Source organism: Eptesicus fuscus, chromosome 21, assembly GCF_027574615.1.
Source record: "Eptesicus fuscus isolate TK198812 chromosome 21, DD_ASM_mEF_20220401, whole genome shotgun sequence".
NCBI classification, from domain to species: Eukaryota; Metazoa; Chordata; class Mammalia; order Chiroptera; family Vespertilionidae; genus Eptesicus; species Eptesicus fuscus.
The window spans coordinates 36,365,907-36,384,803 of NC_072493.1; the positions used below are offsets into that span (position 1 = coordinate 36,365,907).

General features: G+C 52.1%; 1 protein-coding gene across 5 annotated transcripts; it reads right to left on the bottom strand.

The window, feature by feature from the left end:
- Positions 1-415: 415 nt before the first annotated feature.
- On the bottom strand, positions 416-18,664 carry SIRT2 (sirtuin 2). 5 transcript variants are annotated; one of them, XM_054710689.1, is made up of 17 exons: positions 18,534-18,593; positions 16,745-16,806; positions 15,332-15,407; positions 14,826-14,874; positions 14,440-14,553; positions 11,087-11,128; positions 10,830-10,936; positions 10,657-10,713; positions 9,833-9,901; positions 4,898-5,027; positions 2,847-2,906; positions 2,497-2,552; positions 2,238-2,314; positions 2,104-2,155; positions 1,444-1,514; positions 1,235-1,301; positions 416-1,119 (listed from the first exon to the last, which is right to left on the bottom strand). In XM_054710689.1, exons 2-17 carry the CDS (start codon positions 16,750-16,752, stop codon positions 964-966), a joined length of 1,191 nt encoding a protein of 396 aa, XP_054566664.1. In that variant the 5' UTR covers positions 16,753-16,806; positions 18,534-18,593; the 3' UTR covers positions 416-963. The 5 variants fall into 5 exon arrangements, with proteins under 5 accessions (XP_054566664.1, XP_008137846.1, XP_054566665.1 ...); XM_008139624.3 differs by lacking the exons at positions 15,332-15,407; positions 16,745-16,806 and adding an exon at positions 17,636-17,682 and having other exon boundaries at positions 18,534-18,664; XM_054710690.1 differs by lacking the exon at positions 15,332-15,407 and having other exon boundaries at positions 16,738-16,806; positions 18,534-18,585.
- Positions 18,665-18,897: the final 233 nt, after the last annotated feature.

Consider the following 18,897-nt stretch of genomic DNA (forward strand, 5'->3'; position numbering starts at 1 on the left):
GGGCGGGGGGAGGAGGGGGAGATAATAATGCCAGCTGCTGGGTCCCTGGGGGCCCCTACCTGTTCTCCGAGGGGAGGCCTGAAGGAACAGGAAGTGAAAGTGCTTCTTCACAGAGAGGAAGCTGAGCTGGCTGGAGGGGGGGCGGTGGAGAGGGAAGAGGCGGGGCTGGGGGGGGGGGGTATCTGAAATTGACCTTCCTGTCTCTTTCTGGGGCCTTAGGCCTCAGGTAACAGGGCTTTGGAGGATGGAATCCTGATGATTGGAAGTCCAGGGGTAAGAGCCTCTTGGCACCCCTCGCTCTATTTCTCACAAGAGCCTGTAGATGTCATGGTTTCCGTAAGTGGCCCAAGATCTCACCCCCTCCCTCAGCTGCTTCTCTGCGAGCCCACAGAAAGCAACAGCGAGGCCAGACAGCTGACAGTTAGTTTTTGTTTTTAATTTGTCTCCAATAGGCAACATCATCTGCCCATTCCACATGGGAACCGGGTCCTGAGTGAAGGCAGCCCAGCACCCACGTTGGGAACTGGAGGCAGGGAGGTGGAGGTCTGCAGGCTCAGATCCCCCCATTTGATGAGTTATGTTAAATTTGTCTCCTTGGCCACAGGCCCCTGGGAGCAGTTAAAGTATGTGGGCCCTACGCCCTGTCCTGGGACAGTTAGACATTTGGAGGCCCCTCGGTCTCCCAGGGAGCAGTTAGACATTAGGGAGGTTGATCCTTGCCCCTGGGGTGGTTAGAGGCTTCGGGCTGTTAGAGATGGGCGGCTCATGCCTCAGCCCCCAGGAGATGTTAGAGATTTGCCAGGGTCAGGGGGGCTGGGACCCCAGTTTTAGGAGGGAGTGGTTATGAGACTGAGGGAATGCTCTGAACTTCCCAGACAAAAGCTGCAAGTTAGGGAGGACCAGGGCTGGTTGGGGCTCAACTGCCCCAAAGGAGCTGGGTATCCTGCCTGGGAGGCACAGGTGTCACTGGGGTTTCTCCCCCTCTGTGGTCCTGGCCTCCTCCTTGGGGGGAGATGGGGACTTCCTGGGGGAGGCTGACGTGGTGGGGTTGGGGCTCCCAGACCCTGACTGAGCGTCAATGCTGGCATGCTCCTTCCGGACAAGGTCTTCCAGCTCCTTCTGCAGGGGACAATGTTTCCAGGAGTCAGAGGTCACCTCATGGGGTCAGAGGACCCGTGGGGCAGGGGTCTAGGGACTGGGCTCAGGGAGGGCTGGGGTGGCCCAGGCTCCTCACCTTCCATCCGAGGAGGTCAGCAAGCGCCAGGCAGCCCTGGTCGCAGTCACCCAGCCAGGCCACATCCCTGTGGGTGAGTGAGAATCAGATCTCCCAGGCTTGCTCCAGGCCCCTGCTAGCTCTGCCCCATCTGTGTGCCTTCATGCCCTCCCCCCACCTTGGACCTGTCCCTCGAAGGCTCCATCCCCCACAGCAGATCCAGGCCTTACCTGTAGGCCTTCTTGGAGTCAAAGTCCATGCCTCCCCCGAGGCCCATCATCATTCCCAGGAAGGGGTCAGTCTGCAGGGAAGAGGAAGTATGAGGAGAGATAAGAGCACTGGGTTTGCACCCCAGCTCTGTGACTTTGCTTAAGTGACCTGGCCTCTCGGAATCTCAGTTTCCGAATCTGTAGTGGGGATGATCATCAAACCCACTCCTAGAGCTGTACTGTCAGTGGGTTAACCCAGGGAAAATGCTTACAACAGCGTCTGGCACACGGCATGTTTTGCCTGTTGGAAGAAACATTACCCTCCAAGAGGAGCCCAAAGCTGGTGACTCCGATGACACTGAGAAGGCCCTGGCTCCAGCTGCCCTGACACTTCAGTCCCTGGAAGTGTTTCGGCTTCAGTTGCGTTGAGTTGGGGTTATGTCACTTGCTCAAAAGGGTTCTGAATGACCCAGAGCCTGTGGGATTTTAGAGTCAGGGCAGCCCAGAACTTAATCCCTCTGGATTCTGGAAAACCTGGTCCTGAGCTGAGGGGTCTGAACTACTGGGTTCCCTAGAGACCCGTCCCATCATTCCGAGGCAGCCAGTGGGAAGGAATGGGGACCCATGTGAGGATCAAGCAGGCAGGGAAGAACGAGAAGATGTGAATAAAAGCCGACTCACCTGGCCAGTTTTTTCCTTGTTGATGAGCAGGCGTGGAGTAGAGAGGGGTGCCCTGGGAGGATGGCGAACTGAGTAGTGAGGACCTGTCCTGGCTCCCCTATCCCCAGCACCCCTCAGCCCAAACCCCAACCTACTTGCTGATGAGGGATGCAAAGGGCTGCACCTGCAGGGAGGTGCCCATGATGATGAGCAGGTCCACCTTCAGGAAGTCCTGTGAAGGGGGAGTGGCCATGGCCATGAGGGCTCCACCCTCAGCTGAGGCCGAGCCCCTCCCTCCCCGCCCCAGTCCCCACTGCAAGCCCACATACAGCTAGCTGAGGAAGGGACCCTCCCCAGGGCAGGGTCCAGGCTGTCCCCATGGGCTGAGCACAGGGTGGTGATGGAGACACTTACTGACTGAATGCAGGAGAAGAAACGCGCTGGGAGGTTCTCACCAAAGAAGACGATATCTGAGGTGGAAACGGATGGACAGACAGACAACACAGGACAGAAAAAGACAGTGAACAGGGGGAGGCAGAGTACAGGAAGGAGCAGAAGGCAGACCTTAGGGTTGGGTGGGGTGTAGAGCAGCAGGGACAGGCCAGGGTACAGAGCCCTCTCCCTGGAGAGAGGGGGACAGAGGTGGGTGGATGGCGACTATGGCCTTCTTGGGAAGGGGTTAGTGGGGTGGGGTGTTTCCAAGTCGGCATTAGATTTGGGGCAGTCCAGATCTCCCTCGGTTGGCCCCTGGCCCCAAGGCTCACCAGGCTTCACCACGCTCTGACAGTTCTCACACTTGGGAGTCACCTCGGAGAAGATCTTCTCTGGGTGTGGAGAAGGGGGACAGGAGAAGGAGTTGAGAGGCTCTGGGCTGGGGCTGCAGCCTGCCCTGCCACCTCCCCTGCCCCTTTCTTCACCGTCCACACAAACACACCTCAGTCACCAGGGAACCTCCTGGGTATCTGCCCTGCTCAGAAGGGACCCCCCTTCTCAGAGAACTGCCCTTCTCCTCCCCCATGCCCCAGGAGTCCAAGGGTGGCTCCCAGCAACAGGCTTAGCTACTGAATGAGAGTCAACCAATGAGCAGACACTTGCTCCTAACAGGGGACACTGGACTCCCCAACTCCCGACCTGGGGAAACTGGAGTCAAGAGTGAAGTTCTGTCTGTGGGTCTTTGAGGGCAGCCCTATTTCCTCCTGGGTCAGAGAGGCCTGGTGGTCCCAGGCCTGGTGGCAGAACAAGAGGGAAGAATATGCAGATGATCCTGGGATGGGGAGAAACCTTTAGGCACACTTGGGTTCTGTGACTGACTCCCCCACACACCATACTGTGACCATCATGCTCCTTATTGCTTATTATTATTATTTTTTAGTATATTTTTATTGATTTCAGAGAGGGAGAGGGAGAGACAGAAGCATCAATGATGAGAGAGAATCACTGACTGGTTGCCTTCTGCACACCCCACAGTGGGGATTGAGCCCACAGCTCAGGCATGTGCCCTGACTGGGAATCGAGTCAGCAACCTCCTGGTTCATAGGTCGACACTCAACCACTGAGCCACGCTGGTCTGTCTCCTTATTGCTTATTAAGAAAACTTGAAAAGCATTCTGTCACTTGCAACCCATAGAATCCTAGCTCGTTCATTCAACTATTCATTCATTTCTTTGACAAATATTTAGAGAACTGTTTTAATGTCTGTCATTTATCTTAAAACATTTCTGCATTGACAATATCCTATTTTGTGGGTGCTGCATGAGATATTGCTGTAAGTGAACATAGCGGGATAATGTTAATTGTATATCATCCCCAGCTGCATGTAGCTGGGCTGTCCAGGCCTCCTCACCCCAAGGATGGTCAGCTGGTATTTTATCAGGGGCCCTACTACAAGTGTTGTCCTTATCTCCTACGGACACCAGAGGCTTTGTGAAGTCAGCATAAAGAATGGCAGAAGTGGGTTTTCATGGGTGAAATAAGTGACTTCTTAATTCACACAGTGGGTGTCAGAAATAGGCTCTTGCTGTATTCAAGAAATGTGGGTTGGCTGAAAATTCTTCCTCCTTTTTTTTGGACACTCTTCCCTAACACGAATGGGGACTATGACTTTAGCAAGCCCTGTAGCCTGCACCTTTAGGGGCAGCCTCAGTCTTCAACCCCTGACCAGGCCTGTGTTCGGCTTCACACTCCATAGATTCTGCTCGCCTGAATCCATGGGCTAATTGAGTCCTGTGTTTCTCGTACAAGAGCTGTCCCATATGGTCATCATAGCAGATATGGCTTTTTACATTTAAATGAATAAAATTTAAAATTTAGATCCTTGGTCCCACTAGCCACATTTCCGTGTCCAGCACTCACGTGAAGCCAGCGGCTGCCATACCGGGCAGTGCAGAGATGGGAGGTTTCCCTCATCTCAGAGAGTTCTATCGGACTTTCTTCTCTTCTGAGAACTTAGTTCCAGCTGCCTTGATGAGCACCTCATGTTCACTAGGGTCAGAGCCCCTCAAAGGGCAAAGAGCTAGGGTTTCATGACGTCACGAAACAGGCGGTGTGACCATTTGGGGGGCTCTGCCACATGTCTCTGTGTGCGGCTGACCTGGATCTGGAGTTTGCATCCATCATAACCTGGCTGTGAGGTAGTGTTGGAGCAATGAACCTCATTGTCATCTCAGATCTTTGGAGGCCGCCATTACCTACTACAAAGAGCCACAGAGCTGTGCAGGGCAGAACAGGTGCCCACTGGGGGAGGCCCTGTCTCTGGAGCTGAGCAGTGGACAGCGGGCCGAAGGCCTGCCCTTAGGGATGACCTTCAGCCCCTCACCTTTCATCCAGCTGAGTGTGTACTCCTGCCGGCAGAGGGGGCTGATGCAGTGCGATGTGTAGAAGGTGCCATGGGCCTCCACTAGGTCCTCAGGCTCCAGCCCTGCCACTCGCTCCAGGGTGTCTATGTTCTGGGGGGAGAGGTGGAAGGAAGAGGGTCAGGAGTGAATGAACCCCACACTTCAGGAGCAGAAGGCAGAGCAGGGAGTTGTAGCCAAGAGAAACCAGTGGGACAGGGAGAGAGAAGGTAGGGAAAGCAAGGGGCAGGGTGTGTCTAAAAAAAATCTGTTTGTTCTGATGGTGCCACTGAAAGGGTAAAAGTCATGGATGCTTACAGGCCCGGGTCCAAACCCAAATGTGTATGAGCCCAGGCCCACGGCCACCACCAGCCCATGTGGCATTTCTACAAATTCAGGCCACTTTGCTTCCCTTTTTCAGATCATTTGTTCTGTTGGAACCACACACTTTAGTGCCACCTACTAGAAACCTGTTGAAATGATGTACAACGTTCCCATTGTAAACGGAGCCCCCTCAGACGTGGCGTTCTTATGCGGCACCCAAACTGCACAGCTCTATGTGGCAGCCCTGGCCAAGCAGTAACAGAAATAAAAAACTCAGCGGGGCTATGTGGTTTTAATCACATTTTCCCTATTTAGCAGCCAGGTTTCTGACCAGTCTGTTTCACGGATAGAACCTTAACTATATTCCTTTAAGACAAAGAAACTTTCCTTATTCACCAAAGACATTCTCTCCCACATACACATTTGTGCTCTCATTTTTCTCTCAACACGCAGCCTCCCTGGAGTAGCTTTCGTTTGCCTGTGAGGTCGGTGCCGACCGAGGACACTGGCAGATGTTACAGAGACGGCCCGTCACGTGTGGCCCACAGCTGAGCCCACAAGGTTTCCTGGAGATGCCATGGACAACTGAAAGGTTCCTTTCAAGGGCAGATGGCCCCAACTGCTCTCTCCCCTCCCTGCCAGAAATCAGCTTACCCCCAAAACATGCAGACAAGAATCACTGTCCCCAGATTCTCTGCAGCTTTCTCCCTCCCCCTCTACTGGGAATCCCAGTTTGCCTTTGTTACTTGATTCAGCCTACTATTGACTCCCTTGTGCATAAGCAGTGTGTGTGCAAATAACTCAGTAGCGTGCAGAATTGCCTGAATGCCTGTTATTCTTTGACGCCATGTATAATCAAGAAACAAAAACAAAGAACGAGGCCAACCTGTATGTACGGATAGGAAATGATCTCGCCACTATGTTAAAAGGCAAAAAAAGCACAAAGGCAGCGTGTACAGGATGTGAAAAAAAATGTATTTGAATTTGTGTATCTGCTTGCCACAGAATGAGACACACGAAAGAGCCAACGTCAGTGGCCTGCAGGAGGGAAGCTGGGGCTGGGCCCAAGGAAATTCTGTCCCAAAGGACAAGCCCTGAACCTGAGATGATACACAGCAACTGCACGTGGCCCCGGGGCCTGGCAGGAACAGGCCGTGGAGAGGAGGCGTGCCCTGGGTAAGGGGAGCCGTTCCGAGAGTGGGCAGTGGCCACTCAACTCCAGCCAGCTCTTCTCCCAGGGAAAGCCACCCAGGATGCAGCTCTTCCCAATCTTTAGGATTTTCACCTGAAATCTGATTTTTAAACCTTGGTTCCCTTTTTGTTTTAAAACATTGTGTCCCTGTTAGACATATCACCAATGGCAGCTTTTAAAAAGCATGAAGCTGCTGTGTGGGTGTGGATATGGAAGAGTCTTTCAGACAAGGGGTAAGGTGAAAGAAAGCTAAGTTCAGGGAACATTTGAGATCTTGCTTCCATCATATGTTTGGCTTAAATAAATACTTGTAATAAAATTAATGCACAAGTATGGCTGTGCATTACCAAAATGCAAGCTGAGGTGGGAGACGAATGCATTGTGCTGACAAAGGATTTCCTTCTTTTAGCTGCCCAGGGAAAGAGAAATGAAGAGAGGCAAATAGCCGAAACCGGTTTGGCTCAGTGGATAGAGCATCGGCCTGCAGACTGAAAGGTCCCAGGTTCGATTCCGGTCAAGGGCATGTACTTTGGTTGCGGGCACATCCCCAGTAGGGGGTGTGCAGGAGGCAGCTGATCGATGTTTCTCTCTCATCGATGTTTCTAACTCTCTATCCCTCTCTCTTCCTCTCTGTAAAAAAAAAAAAATCAATCAATAAAATATATTAAAAAAAAAAAAAGAGAGAGGCAAATAAAATGGTTGAAAGGAAGAAAGACAAGTCCAAACCCTATGTATAGTTCAAATGCCAGTATTTCAAAGAATGTGTTGCTGTGGCGATCAAGTGACTTAGGTGATAGGGCAATTGTTCTCACATTTGAGTGGATACTTGTGCCTTTAGATAAAAACTGCATGATACGTTGCTTCAGAATTGCTGCGTCATCACAATTCAGAAAGAAGTGAAGACAATGTGTTACAGGAAACTGGGTCAGTGACTCAAACAGTGGCTGAGATCAAGGAAGAGGGTGTTAAGTTTGAAAAAAAATGGTTTCATGAAATGTGAGAATGGAAAGATTTTTCCCCCACCTTTATCTATTTTAGGTAGTATGCCATCTTGAATATTGTGTATAGTTAAATTTCATGCATTAAATATTGCAACTGGAGGGGGAATGCCTGCAGAGTACACTGTGACCCCAGAATGTACTCATGTTGGCTCTCGTGTAAAAGCAGGAGGCAGCTGCCATACTTTCATGGTCAAGGGCAGGCACATTTGCCTCTGCAGAGCTGGGAAGTGAGCCCGCTGAGCAGCTCTGATGGGCACTTTGTCCTGGGCCTGGGCTTCTCATGCTGGAACCCTGTGATCTCATCCTGTCTGGTGAGTTTAAACATTGTTTATACGCTGCCCCTCCGGCTTGAGTCTAGACTCCTGTGTCCAACCATCTGTCCATATCCCCACGTGGCATCTCAACCTCAATAGGCCTCAAAGCAAACTCCTCTTCTGCCCCCACCCCCACAACCTCCCACCATCTCAGTAAAAAGCAGCAGTGCCCAGGCTGAGAGCTGTCCAGTCATCCTTGACTCCTCTCTCATGAATCATTTCACATCCAATCCATCAACAAGTCCTGTTGGTTCAAGTTTCAAAATGGATTCATAACCTGCCCCTTCTCCCTTGACAGCCCCCACCTGGCCCAGCCTCCATCTTCTTCTGCTTAAGCCATCACAGCAGCCTCCTCCCTGGTCTCTGTAACCCCCTCCCCACTGCACCCACAGTCTAGCTCCTACAGGCAGCCAGAGGGACACTGATCTCATCCCTGCTTTGCTCAGAGCCCGCCTGTGGCACCATCTTGCTCAGGCCTGAGGCCCCATAAGGTCTAGCCCTGGCACCTCCCTGACCTCATCTCCTCCATTCTCTCCCACTACTGTCCTCTTGGCTACTCGGATCCAGCTTCTTGAACACATCGAATGTGGTCTCCTCAGGATCTCGCACTGGCTGTTCCCTTGCCTGGAACGCAGTCCCTCCAAATAACCCCATGGTTCCTTCCCTTAGGTCAGTGATGGGCAACCTTTTGAGCTTGGTGTGTCAAACTTCGCCAAAAAAACTGAGCATAACTCGGGTAGTGTGTCACTTTGAGGAAAAACATTATTTCGCAAATGTTTCATCCTCAGGAGCAGCAAATGTTTCATCCTCGGCATGCGGCTGCCTCAGCGGCCGCGTGTCATCAGAAATGGCTACGCGTGTCAGTGCTGACACGCGTGTCATAGGTTCGCCATCACTGCCTTAGGTCGTTGTTTAAATGTCTCAGTGAGGCCTTCCTGTACCTTGTTTACAACACTCCGCCCTCCACACAGAGGTTCAGATTTCCCTTTCTGCTTAAACCTCCTCCACAGAACTCTCATCTGCCCCAGTACATAAAATACTCATGCATCTTGTCCATGGTCTCTCCCCACATTAATGTCAGCTTCAGGAAGGCAGGGAGTCTGCTGTTTGCTGCCAGCAGGGCCTGGCTCTCAGTTGACACTCAGTAAACATTTGTGACAGAAGCTGACAAACAGGGATGCTAGCGAGGCCAAGGTGAGGAGTCCATAAATTACGCACAGAGGGCGCTGGCTCAGATGAGCCATTGCACCATGTCTGAGCCATATCCCGTGGATAAAGCTGACTCTCTGGGAAGCAAGGTCAGGTTTATCTTGAGCCAGGGCTACTCCTAGGAGGTGACTGTCCCCTTCCCCATCGCACTACCAGCTCTAGGCAGGAGCACCTGCACCCCATTAGCAAAATCTGGGCCTAAAAGAACTCATCCTCCCCCTGGTGGCCGTTTCTGAGGCTGCGGGCTCCAAATTGCCAGGTGCAGGAAGGAAATACTAGAATACCTATTTATATTCATGTGTTCTCTATTTTATAATTTGGGGTTCTGAGGTATAGTATAATTTATAGCATGCATGATATCATGCAATTTCAATACATAACCATAAAACAAAGGTAGAGGCCTAAACATTTTTTACTGCTAGGGGTGTGAGATCCCAGAAGTCCAGGAGCCAACAAGGTGAGCCGTCCTTGCCTGAGTACCCCAGGCTGAGGCCCTAGGCTCAACACCTGACATGTATGAACCAGGAACCCATAGCACAAATGAGGCTTTTGTGCAAATTATAAAAAGATGCCCCTTTCTTAAGACACTACATCTGCCCACTAGGATACTGACATAGTGTACGGATTTTGTTAGATCCAGTCATTCTGGGATCATCTGCTGGAAAATCTATGAAATCTATGGTGTAAATGGTGTCCCCTCCCCTCAGGCACGCGGACCTTTCTCAGTCCATGTGGGATGGCTCAGAGAAGAGGAGTTCACTGCCATGTCACCACAGGCCGGTCACAGGACAAAGCGGCAGGGCCTGAGCTCTTACCACTGAGGCGCCAGGTTGCAGGCAGCCTCCCTCCTCCTCCCAGGACGCCCACGGTCCCGCCTACCTGAGTGTAGCAGCGCAGGAGCAGGCCTTTCTCCTTCAACAGGCGGATGAAGTAGTGACACAGGGTCGGCTGGAGGGGAGCAATCACAACAATGACGACAGTAACAGAGAAGGCTCCCCACATCGCCACGTGCCGCTCACGGTTCTGGGCCCTGGGCCTGTTTTATCTCATGGAATCATTCCATCGACCTTGTGAGGCACAGACCATCATTATCCCCATTTCACAGACGAGGAAACTTTAGCACATGGAGGCTGGTTATCTTGCCAAAGTCGCACAGCTGCCAAGTTTAGAGTTGGGGTTTGTACAAAAGCAGCCTGTCCCCAGAGACTGGGCTTTTGTATGTATTGTTAACTCATTTAAGCTTCACAACAACCCTTTTCAATATTATCAGCTTCATTTTACAAATGGAAAAACTGAGGCTCAAGATCAAAAGAGCAGGGAGCCCTCGCTGGTTTGGCTCAGTGGATAGAGTCTTGGCCTGTGGACTGAAGGGTCCCAGGTTCAATCAGGTCAAGGGCACATACCTCAGTTGCCAGCTCAATCCCCAGCCCCGGTCAGGGCTCATGTGAGAGGCAACCAATCAATGTGTTTCTCTCACATGGATGTTTCTCTCAGTCTCTCCCCCTCCCTTCTCCTCTCTCTAAAAGTCAATGGAAACATATCCTCAGGTAAAGATTAACAACAACAACAACAAAGAGCAGGGAATGAGGGATCAGGAGTCAGAGCCCATGTACTCAATGACCAGTTTGTATTTGCCCATGTGGCCCTTCCCATGCCTGCTGCCCACCAACCTTTCCTGTTCTCCCTGGCAAAAAAGAGCTCACCTTGAATTGGCCAGGATAGAGTTCCTTGGCGAGGGCAAAGAAGGGCTCTGGATGTTTCTGTGGGAGAGAGCATGAAAGGCAGGTGGGCACCCAGATGCCCCTGGTGACAGGAGAGCAGATGACCCCATTCCAGCCCCTGTTCCCATCATTGCAGACAACCTCCCTGCACATACCTTGAAGTAGCCAATCTCAAAGATGGCCTCTGGATAGGGAAGATGGTACTTTTGCAGGTTGGCATAGAGGCCCGTGGATGGGGAGCGGAAGTCAGGGATGCCCGCGGCTGGGGGAGGAGGAGCAGGGAGCAATCCATCAGGGACTTGGGCCCCATCTATACCACAGTGACCCTTCCAAGTGAGGGCCTAGACAAGGCTCCCCCCGCCAACCCGCCCCTGGAAGGGGCTCCCCCAAACCAGGGGGAGGGGGCACTTACCTGTGGAGATTCCAGCTCCCACCAAACAGATGACCCTGCGACCTGGAAGAGAGGGATATTAATGCATCATAAGACATGGTTTGCTTGGCCCCAAAAATAACACCATCTATCACAGCCTTTGACACTGTTCACTTGGTCCCAGGCCCTGGGGCAAACATTTCAGATGCATGAATGGTCCTCCCAACCATCTTGAGGCAGGTGGTGTTAATATCCCCATTTTACAGATGAGGAAACCAAGGCTCAGAGAGGGGAAGCAGTCACACAGTTGACTGGTGGAAGAGCCAGTATGGGGACAGAGAATCTGTTTGAAATTATACCAACTTAGTCGAGAAAAGGCCACTTATAGAGAAGCTTCTGCCCCTAACTAGACCAAGACACACCTAGATCTTTTTTAAAAATATGTTTTTATTGATTTTAGAGAGAGAGGAAGAGAAAAGGATAGAGAGATAGAAACATCAATGAGAAACATCGATTGGTTGGTTGCTTCCTACATGCCCCCTATTGGGATCGAGCCTGCAACCTAGGCATCTTCCCTGATGGGGAATTGAATGTGGTGACCTCCTGGTTCATGGGTCAATGGTCAACCACTGAGCCACACCAGCTGGGTGAGACAAAACTAGGTCTTTTTTTAAAATATATATATATTGTTACTGATTTCAGAGGCGAAAGAGAGGGAGAGAGAGATAGAAACATCAGTGATGAGAGAGAATCATTGACTGGCTCCTTCTGTACACTGCCTACTGGGGATTGAGCCCGCAACCCAGGCATGTGCCCTTGAATGGAATCAAACCTGGGACCCTTCAGTCCGCAGGCTGACGCACTATCCGCTGAGCCAAACCAGCAAGGGCCAAAATTAGACCTTAATGAGGAGGCTAGGGTTGAAGGTTCCCCCCAGAAGAGTTATTGGTTATTGTAAAAATCTCTGGCAGGACCTCATCTTTTGGACACAATCCTGAGTCCACCTATTTCTAGCATATTATACACATTTCTTTCCTCTGTAATCAAACACACATTAGTCTGGCAATTTCCAGGTGAAGACCAAAGATTTGCCACTCTCAGACCTGATGAACAGGAGAGTGGATGACAGACTCAAATCCTGGCTCTCCTGCTCACCAGCAGGGCGTCTCAGTTCAGATCCCTACTCTGACTTCAGTTTCCTGCTGTTAAATGGGCATATTTACAGTACTGACTTCACAGGGCTGCTGAGAGAACGAATTTACTCTTTGGGCAAACACTATACAGTTGACCCTTGAACAATGTGGGGGTTTAATAGAGATGACCCCACCCCCATCCCAGCATGTTGAAAATACATGTATAACTTTTGACTCCCCTAAAACTTAATTACTAACAGCCTACTGTTGACCGGAATCCTTACCTATAACATAAAGAGTCAATTAATATATATTTGTATGCTACATGTATTACATACTGTATTCTTTTTTTAAAATATATATTTTATTGATTTTTTGAGAGGGATAGAGAGTTAGAAACATCGATGAGAGAGAAACATCGATCAGCTGCCTCCTGCATACCCCCTACTGGGTATGTGCCTGCAACTAAGGTACATGCCCTTGACCGGAATCGAACCTGGGACCCCTGAGTCCACAGGCCGACGCTTTATCCACTGAGCCAAACCGGTTAGGGCTACATACTGTATTCTTATAAAAAAGTATGCTAGAGAAAAGAAAATTATTAAGAAAATCATAAGGAAGAGGAAATACATTTATAGTATTTATTGAGAAAAATCTGCATATATGTGGACCCACGCATTTCAAACCTGTGTTGTTCAAGGGTTAACCTGTGTATGTGTTTGCTATTACTCTTGAGTCAATTGTATTACATTTCTTGAGATCCATGATTCGTATACCTATAAGCACTTTGTTCCCCTATATTTACCAGCTTTCAGAAAAAAAGATAGGAAGACATGACAGGGGTCGAATCGTTGCACAATAGCCCAGTTGCCTCTTTAGCTATTGGCTGGCAGGCAGCCCTGCCATGCAGCTCTGGCATCTGCTCATCAGCTGATGGGAAGACACAAGTGAAGCCCTGTGAACCAGGCACCTCTGGGGTATCCTGTCCAAAGGACAGCAGCGGGGGTGGGGGTGGGGCGATGGGGGAAGGAGCCTGTGCTCTGGATTCATAGGGCCTGGGGTCGAGTCTTGACTCTGCCTCTAACTAGCTGTGTGACCCTGCACCAAGTCACACCTCTCTGTGCCTCAGTTTCCTCCTCTGTCCAGATCACTCCAGTAATGACCTCACAGGCATAATGATGTGAAAATCAAATGAGAGGAAGCCTGTCAAGTGCTTGGCCCAGCACTCGGCAAACAGTGAGGACTCAATTAACTGTTATTATTTATTATTATCCCCTCATAGGCCCATTATCCTAAAATCCAGGTGCAGGAGGACGGAGGAACACTGTAGCCACTGCCCACCCACCCGAGCCAGAAGCTGGCCATAGCCGGCTGCCTGGCTATCCAGGAGAGGGAGGCTCAGGGTGGCAGCCTGGCTACCCGAGGAGGGAGCCGGCAGCAGCTGGAAGACAGGGAGCCTGGAGAAGATGTCCTCAACAAAGGTCTGTTCAGGACCCTCAAAGGGTTGATTGTTCTAGTTGAGGACTGCCGAGGGCTTGGTTTCTCAGACTCGGGTGACCTCAACTCATAGCAAGAAATATAAACTACATGGTGACCCAGTAAAGAGGCACTTACACACCACAGCTGAAAGCAGCTTCCTGTAATAATTAATAATCATAGGAAAGACTTACACAGCTCTTGCTATACTCCATGTCCTATCCCAGGCATTTACATTTTTATTATTTTTTTAACCCCTAATAACGCCATAAGGAAATACTATTATCATCTTCATTCTATCAAACAGGCCTGGCCAATCAGAGTGCAGCCATTAGTTCAGCAATGGAGATGTGACCCAGGTCTGGTCAATCAGAGACATGGCGATTAGTTTGTTGTACGAACGTGACCCAACCTGCACCAACTGAAGCCAATCTCTGCTCTTTTGCTTGAACCACTGGGAGAGAGAGGCTCTCTTCAGCGGGAGCTGCGAGGCCGGTGGAACTTGCATGTGGAGCTGCCAGGAGCTACCTTTACCCCAACACAGAAGAACCGGTGCCAGAGAGGGTGACGATTTTTGACAACATGGAAGCCCCTGGACCCAGGCCATGCTTCAGGCTGGATTTTAGTTAAGGGTTGAACAGACTCCTTTTTTGGTATAAACCAGTTTGAATTGGGTTTCTTGTTACTTGCAGACAACAGTTGTGAATAGTTCAAGTAGCCGGGGGCTGAGAAGTCACTTGGGGCCAGGAGGGGGGCGTGGCCCAGTGCAGGAGGGGAAGGACTTACAGCGCTCACTCAGCATGTAGTGGGCCACCCCTTCCAGGGTCAGGTTGTCCAGCAGACGCTCCTTCTGGGAGCCTAGGCCCAGCGTCTGGGAGAATAAATTCCGCAGGAAGTCCACTGGCCAAGAAGAAGAGAGACAGCAGTGGGCACTCAGCCTGGGTGCACAGAGGCCCAGAGCAACCCTGCCCCAGCCCAGGGATCCCCTGCCTTCCCCCAACTCAAGGCTCCATGCTGGATCCAGCCAGGGGGCACCAGGCGTTGGCACTGCACCCATTCCTACATACCTGAATGTCATCCCTGGTGGAGGTGAGGGGTACCACCCAGAACCCTGCCCTAAACCGCCCCCACCTCAGCCCCCGCAGAATGAGGCTCCTGAGGAAGATACTCACTCTCTGCTTCTCCACCAGCTGCTCCTTCCTCAGTGTCTGAATCTGAGTCCTGAAAGGGGTGGGGGGTAGGGTGGCCGGGCCCAAGAAGTGGGATTAGGAAGTGGGGGGTGGGGTGACACCCCAGTTTTGGGAAAGGCTCTGGGTTGGGATATGGGCCCAAGGAAGTGAGGGGCTGTGGTGGAGGGACAGCTCTGGGGCCAGTGTGTGGGCTCTGGGTCAGGATGCCTGCACTGGGGACATGGCCTGTCTCTCCCAAGGAGTATAATCTCAGATGAGTGACTTTGCTTTTCTGAGTCTCACAGCTCCTCATCTTGGAGAAGGATGTCAGGGGCAGCTACCTCAGTGGGCTATTGTGAGATGAAACGAGTTAATCTATGCGAGGTGCTTAGACAGCTCTGACTATTGCTATTTCATGTGCCAAATCCACATTCTCCCCTTGCCTCCCCTCTTGTCCCCTGTAGCATGCACCTGCCGCCCCCTCCCAGCACCCCTGCAGCCCTCCTCACCAAAGTCACTCCATAATGATGTAATAATGCCAGTGAAAACACTTCGGTCCTCACCCTCTGGTCATCAGCCCTCCTGCTGGAAACCCCAGTTACTGCCTTTCCAACCCCTTCATTTCCTTATCCACGCCTCGCCTTAGCCAGGCTCCCAAACTGCAGACCCTGGGCCTTGCCTGCTTTCTCTCTCCACCTTTCCTGGGATATCTGCCTCATCCATGCCAATGGCCTTGGTCCAGTCACTGAGGATGCCACCTCTCTGATCCAAGGTTCCCATGGCCTCCTGGACGCCTGTCTCTAAGGGACCCAAGGCTCCTCACTCCCACTGTGTCCCACACTGGCCTCAGCATCTTCCCCAAACCTCTTCCTCTTCCTGGGCCCCATCTCAGTGTGGCCTCCACCTCCCAGTTTGCCAGAGGCATCCAGCCGTCCTCCCCTGCCCTCCTGCCATAATGTGTCCCCTCTTCAGTGCTCCACCTGGTCCAGCCCGTCCTCTTCCCTTGGGGGCTCTGTCCCAGCCCCCTACCTAGGCTCCCAGCCTCAGCCTCCACCTCGGATCTACCCACTACCCTCCGTGTGATGGCCTGTCTGGGCTGGCCCACTCCCCTCCACTTCACAGGCCCTTCTCTTTGGTGTCTTCCAGTCTAATAATCTCATCACCAACATCTACCAGGTCCACCATGATGTCAGCTCCACAAGGCAGGGGTTTTTCGTGTTCACTACTGGATGTCAGCACCAAGAATAGGGTCTGGCACCCGGCAGGAGCTCCACTGAAAGAAGGAATACCTGTGTGCTAGACCAGGGCCGGGCCCTGCAATGGTGAAAACAATTCTGACCAACTCACTCTCCTGCTTGAAACCCCTTCCCCCTATCACTCTGAATATGAAACTCATCATTTTCTCAGAGCTTGGTCATATCGTAGCACAATGCTGCACCTTGCACCTTCTGCAGAACAAGATACTAGAGACCCACCTCATTCTTCTAAGCAGCTGCAGAGTGTTGCATCGTAAGGAGGCCCCATAGTTCACTTAACCTGTCTACTGAGAGCCACTTGGGCTGTTTCCAGTTTTGCCCCATTATGGACAATGCCGTAATTTAAGCCCTCGAATCTCTCTCTTTGAGACTGAGGATCCTTTTAAACATTAAACCCCTTTCTCTGACAATGGCCCTACTTTGGGAGCCAGGCGAGGGAGAAGCCCTGGCCTGACAGGAAGCCCCTGTGCTTCCTCTGCCGTGCACCTGTGAGGTGCTCTGATCACGGCTTCTGCATTGCCTACAACTGGCAGCCATTTAGCTGCTGGGGGTGGGGATGGAAGTCTGCAGACTGTGAGGCTCCGTGGAAGGACTCAAGGGCCCTGCCCAGCATGTGGGAGCTAGAGGTGTTCGCAGGGCGTTCAGGCCTCTGTGTCTACCTCTCACCGAAGCATCTGGAAGGCAGTGTGAGCGTGCTGTGGCTTGCAAACCCTTCCCAGCTCTTCTGGCTGAGGGACAGAGAACAGGATACTTAACAACTATGCCTCAAAGTCCTCATCTGTAAAATGGCCACAACAGGCCTTGACTCCCACAGGAATGCTGGGAAGATGAAATGAGATGATGCCCATAAAGCACTAAGCAGAGTTACCCCGCTGAAGTACTCAATAAATGCCAGCCATGCATACAATTAGCTGCCCACCCCCGGTCACCACCTACTGAACATAACCCTCTTCCAGGCTGCCGGGTCTTTGCACTAGCTGCACCCTCTGTGTGGAACACCATTTCTCACCTTGCCTAAGAAAGTTCAAAGTCACTCTTCACTGCAAATGTGTCCACCTCAATCTGACTCCTAGACCAGCCCCCTCCAGAGAAGGGACTGACTGGAATATTTGTGACCCCACAAAATTTCCTCTGGGCTCCCACAGTGCCCCGAGCTATTTTCATAATCACCCTGTAGGGTCATTTTCTAGTCACGTGTCCAATAGATCCATGAGTTCAGGGACCAAGGGATGCCTGTCTCTTCCAGGAGCAGCATAAATGAGGTTCAGAAGGGACTGGGCGGGGGGTGGGGTGGGCGTGGGGGGGGGGGGGGGTGGGCTGGCAAGGAAAGAGAAAAGTTCAGGAGTGCAGGCCTGGGGTTGAGGCTGCACACCCTTCTCTGATAGCCCTCAGAAACCACCATTCCCCAGGAAGCTGAACTGGGAGGTGGGGGCGAGGGACTGGGGCTATGAGCTGAGGGCCCTGGGGTAACTCTCCCTTCTGTCACCTCCCCCCAGGGGAGTGGGGTGTGGGAACAAGTCCATCTCTCTCCTTCCCTCCACCCTTCCCCCATCTCACCTGAGCCTCCTGCACCTTCCCTGCCTGGGTCTCCAGAGGGTCAGAGGCTGGGGGAGGAGGGGGAGCAGATGTGGTTACAGTGGGGGGAATGATTAAGGAGTTATGAAGGGCTTCAAGCAGGGGTCCGGGGCAAGAAGACCCACCAAACTAGCTATACTGGTGTACGGGGGTGGAGGTAAAAATGCAGTAGAGGGAAGGAGAGGGTGGGGAAACGCAGAGTGGAGAGTGCTGGGAGGAGAGGTGGTTAGTGAGGGACAAAGGAGCTGAGACATGAAGACTTAGTAGAGGGAGGAGAAAGTAAAGGATTCAGGGCATGGAGGACACCATAGGAGGAAAATTAGGACGGACATAATAGTGTGTGTGTGTGTGTGTGTGTGTGTGTGTGTGTGTAGGGTTAGGTTTACAAACAGTGTTAAGTTTAGAAAGGAAGAGAAAAGGTAAGAGATACTCGGACTGGGAGTGAGAGGAGGTGCGGTGGGAATGGTTTGTTTAGGGGTGGTGGCGGGGCACAGGAACTAGAGGGAAGAGTTAGGAGGGAACACCAGAGGCCCCCTAGCATCTTACAATTCCCCCTAACAACCAGGTACCCTTAGCAACCGGGACAGCAACAACCTAAGTCTTTAGCAACGAGGGTCCTTGGCAACCAAGGTGCGAGAAACACCCGAAGATTAGTAACTTGGAAGACAAAGCAAACGGACCCTTAAAACCTCGCGACCCAGAAACCCACCAACCTTGCCATATGGATAACTTAGCAACGGCCCCAGAACCCCACTCCTCCCCATACAGCCCCTATCTCCGGCCCCACCGCGCCCGCCCTCGGCCCGGGGGCCTGCAGATCTCAGGCCGGCCCCGGCGCGGCCCTGCCCTGCCCGACCCTCCCACCAAGGCCCCGACTCACGGTCCGGCTCGGCCATTAGCGTGGGGCGGGGGCCCTCGGGGCTGTCACCGACTGCTCGGCCCCGTGACGGCAACGGAAACAGTAGGGACAGAGACAGAACAGAGGACTACAACTCCCAGCAGCCAGCGAGGCCGCATACAGGCTTCCCCACAACCCCCGGCGCGCCCTTCTTAGGTAAGAATAAACAAACGAGCCCTCGCCGGTTTGGCTCAGCGGATAGAGCCTGGGCCTGCAGACCGAAGGGTCCCGGGTTCCATTCCGGTGCCCTCGAGGGCACGTTCCTCCCCGCCAGGCCGTGTGCCGGAGGCAACCAGTCAATGTGTTTCTCTCACATCGCTCTCTCTCTGTCTTCCCCTCTCTCTTT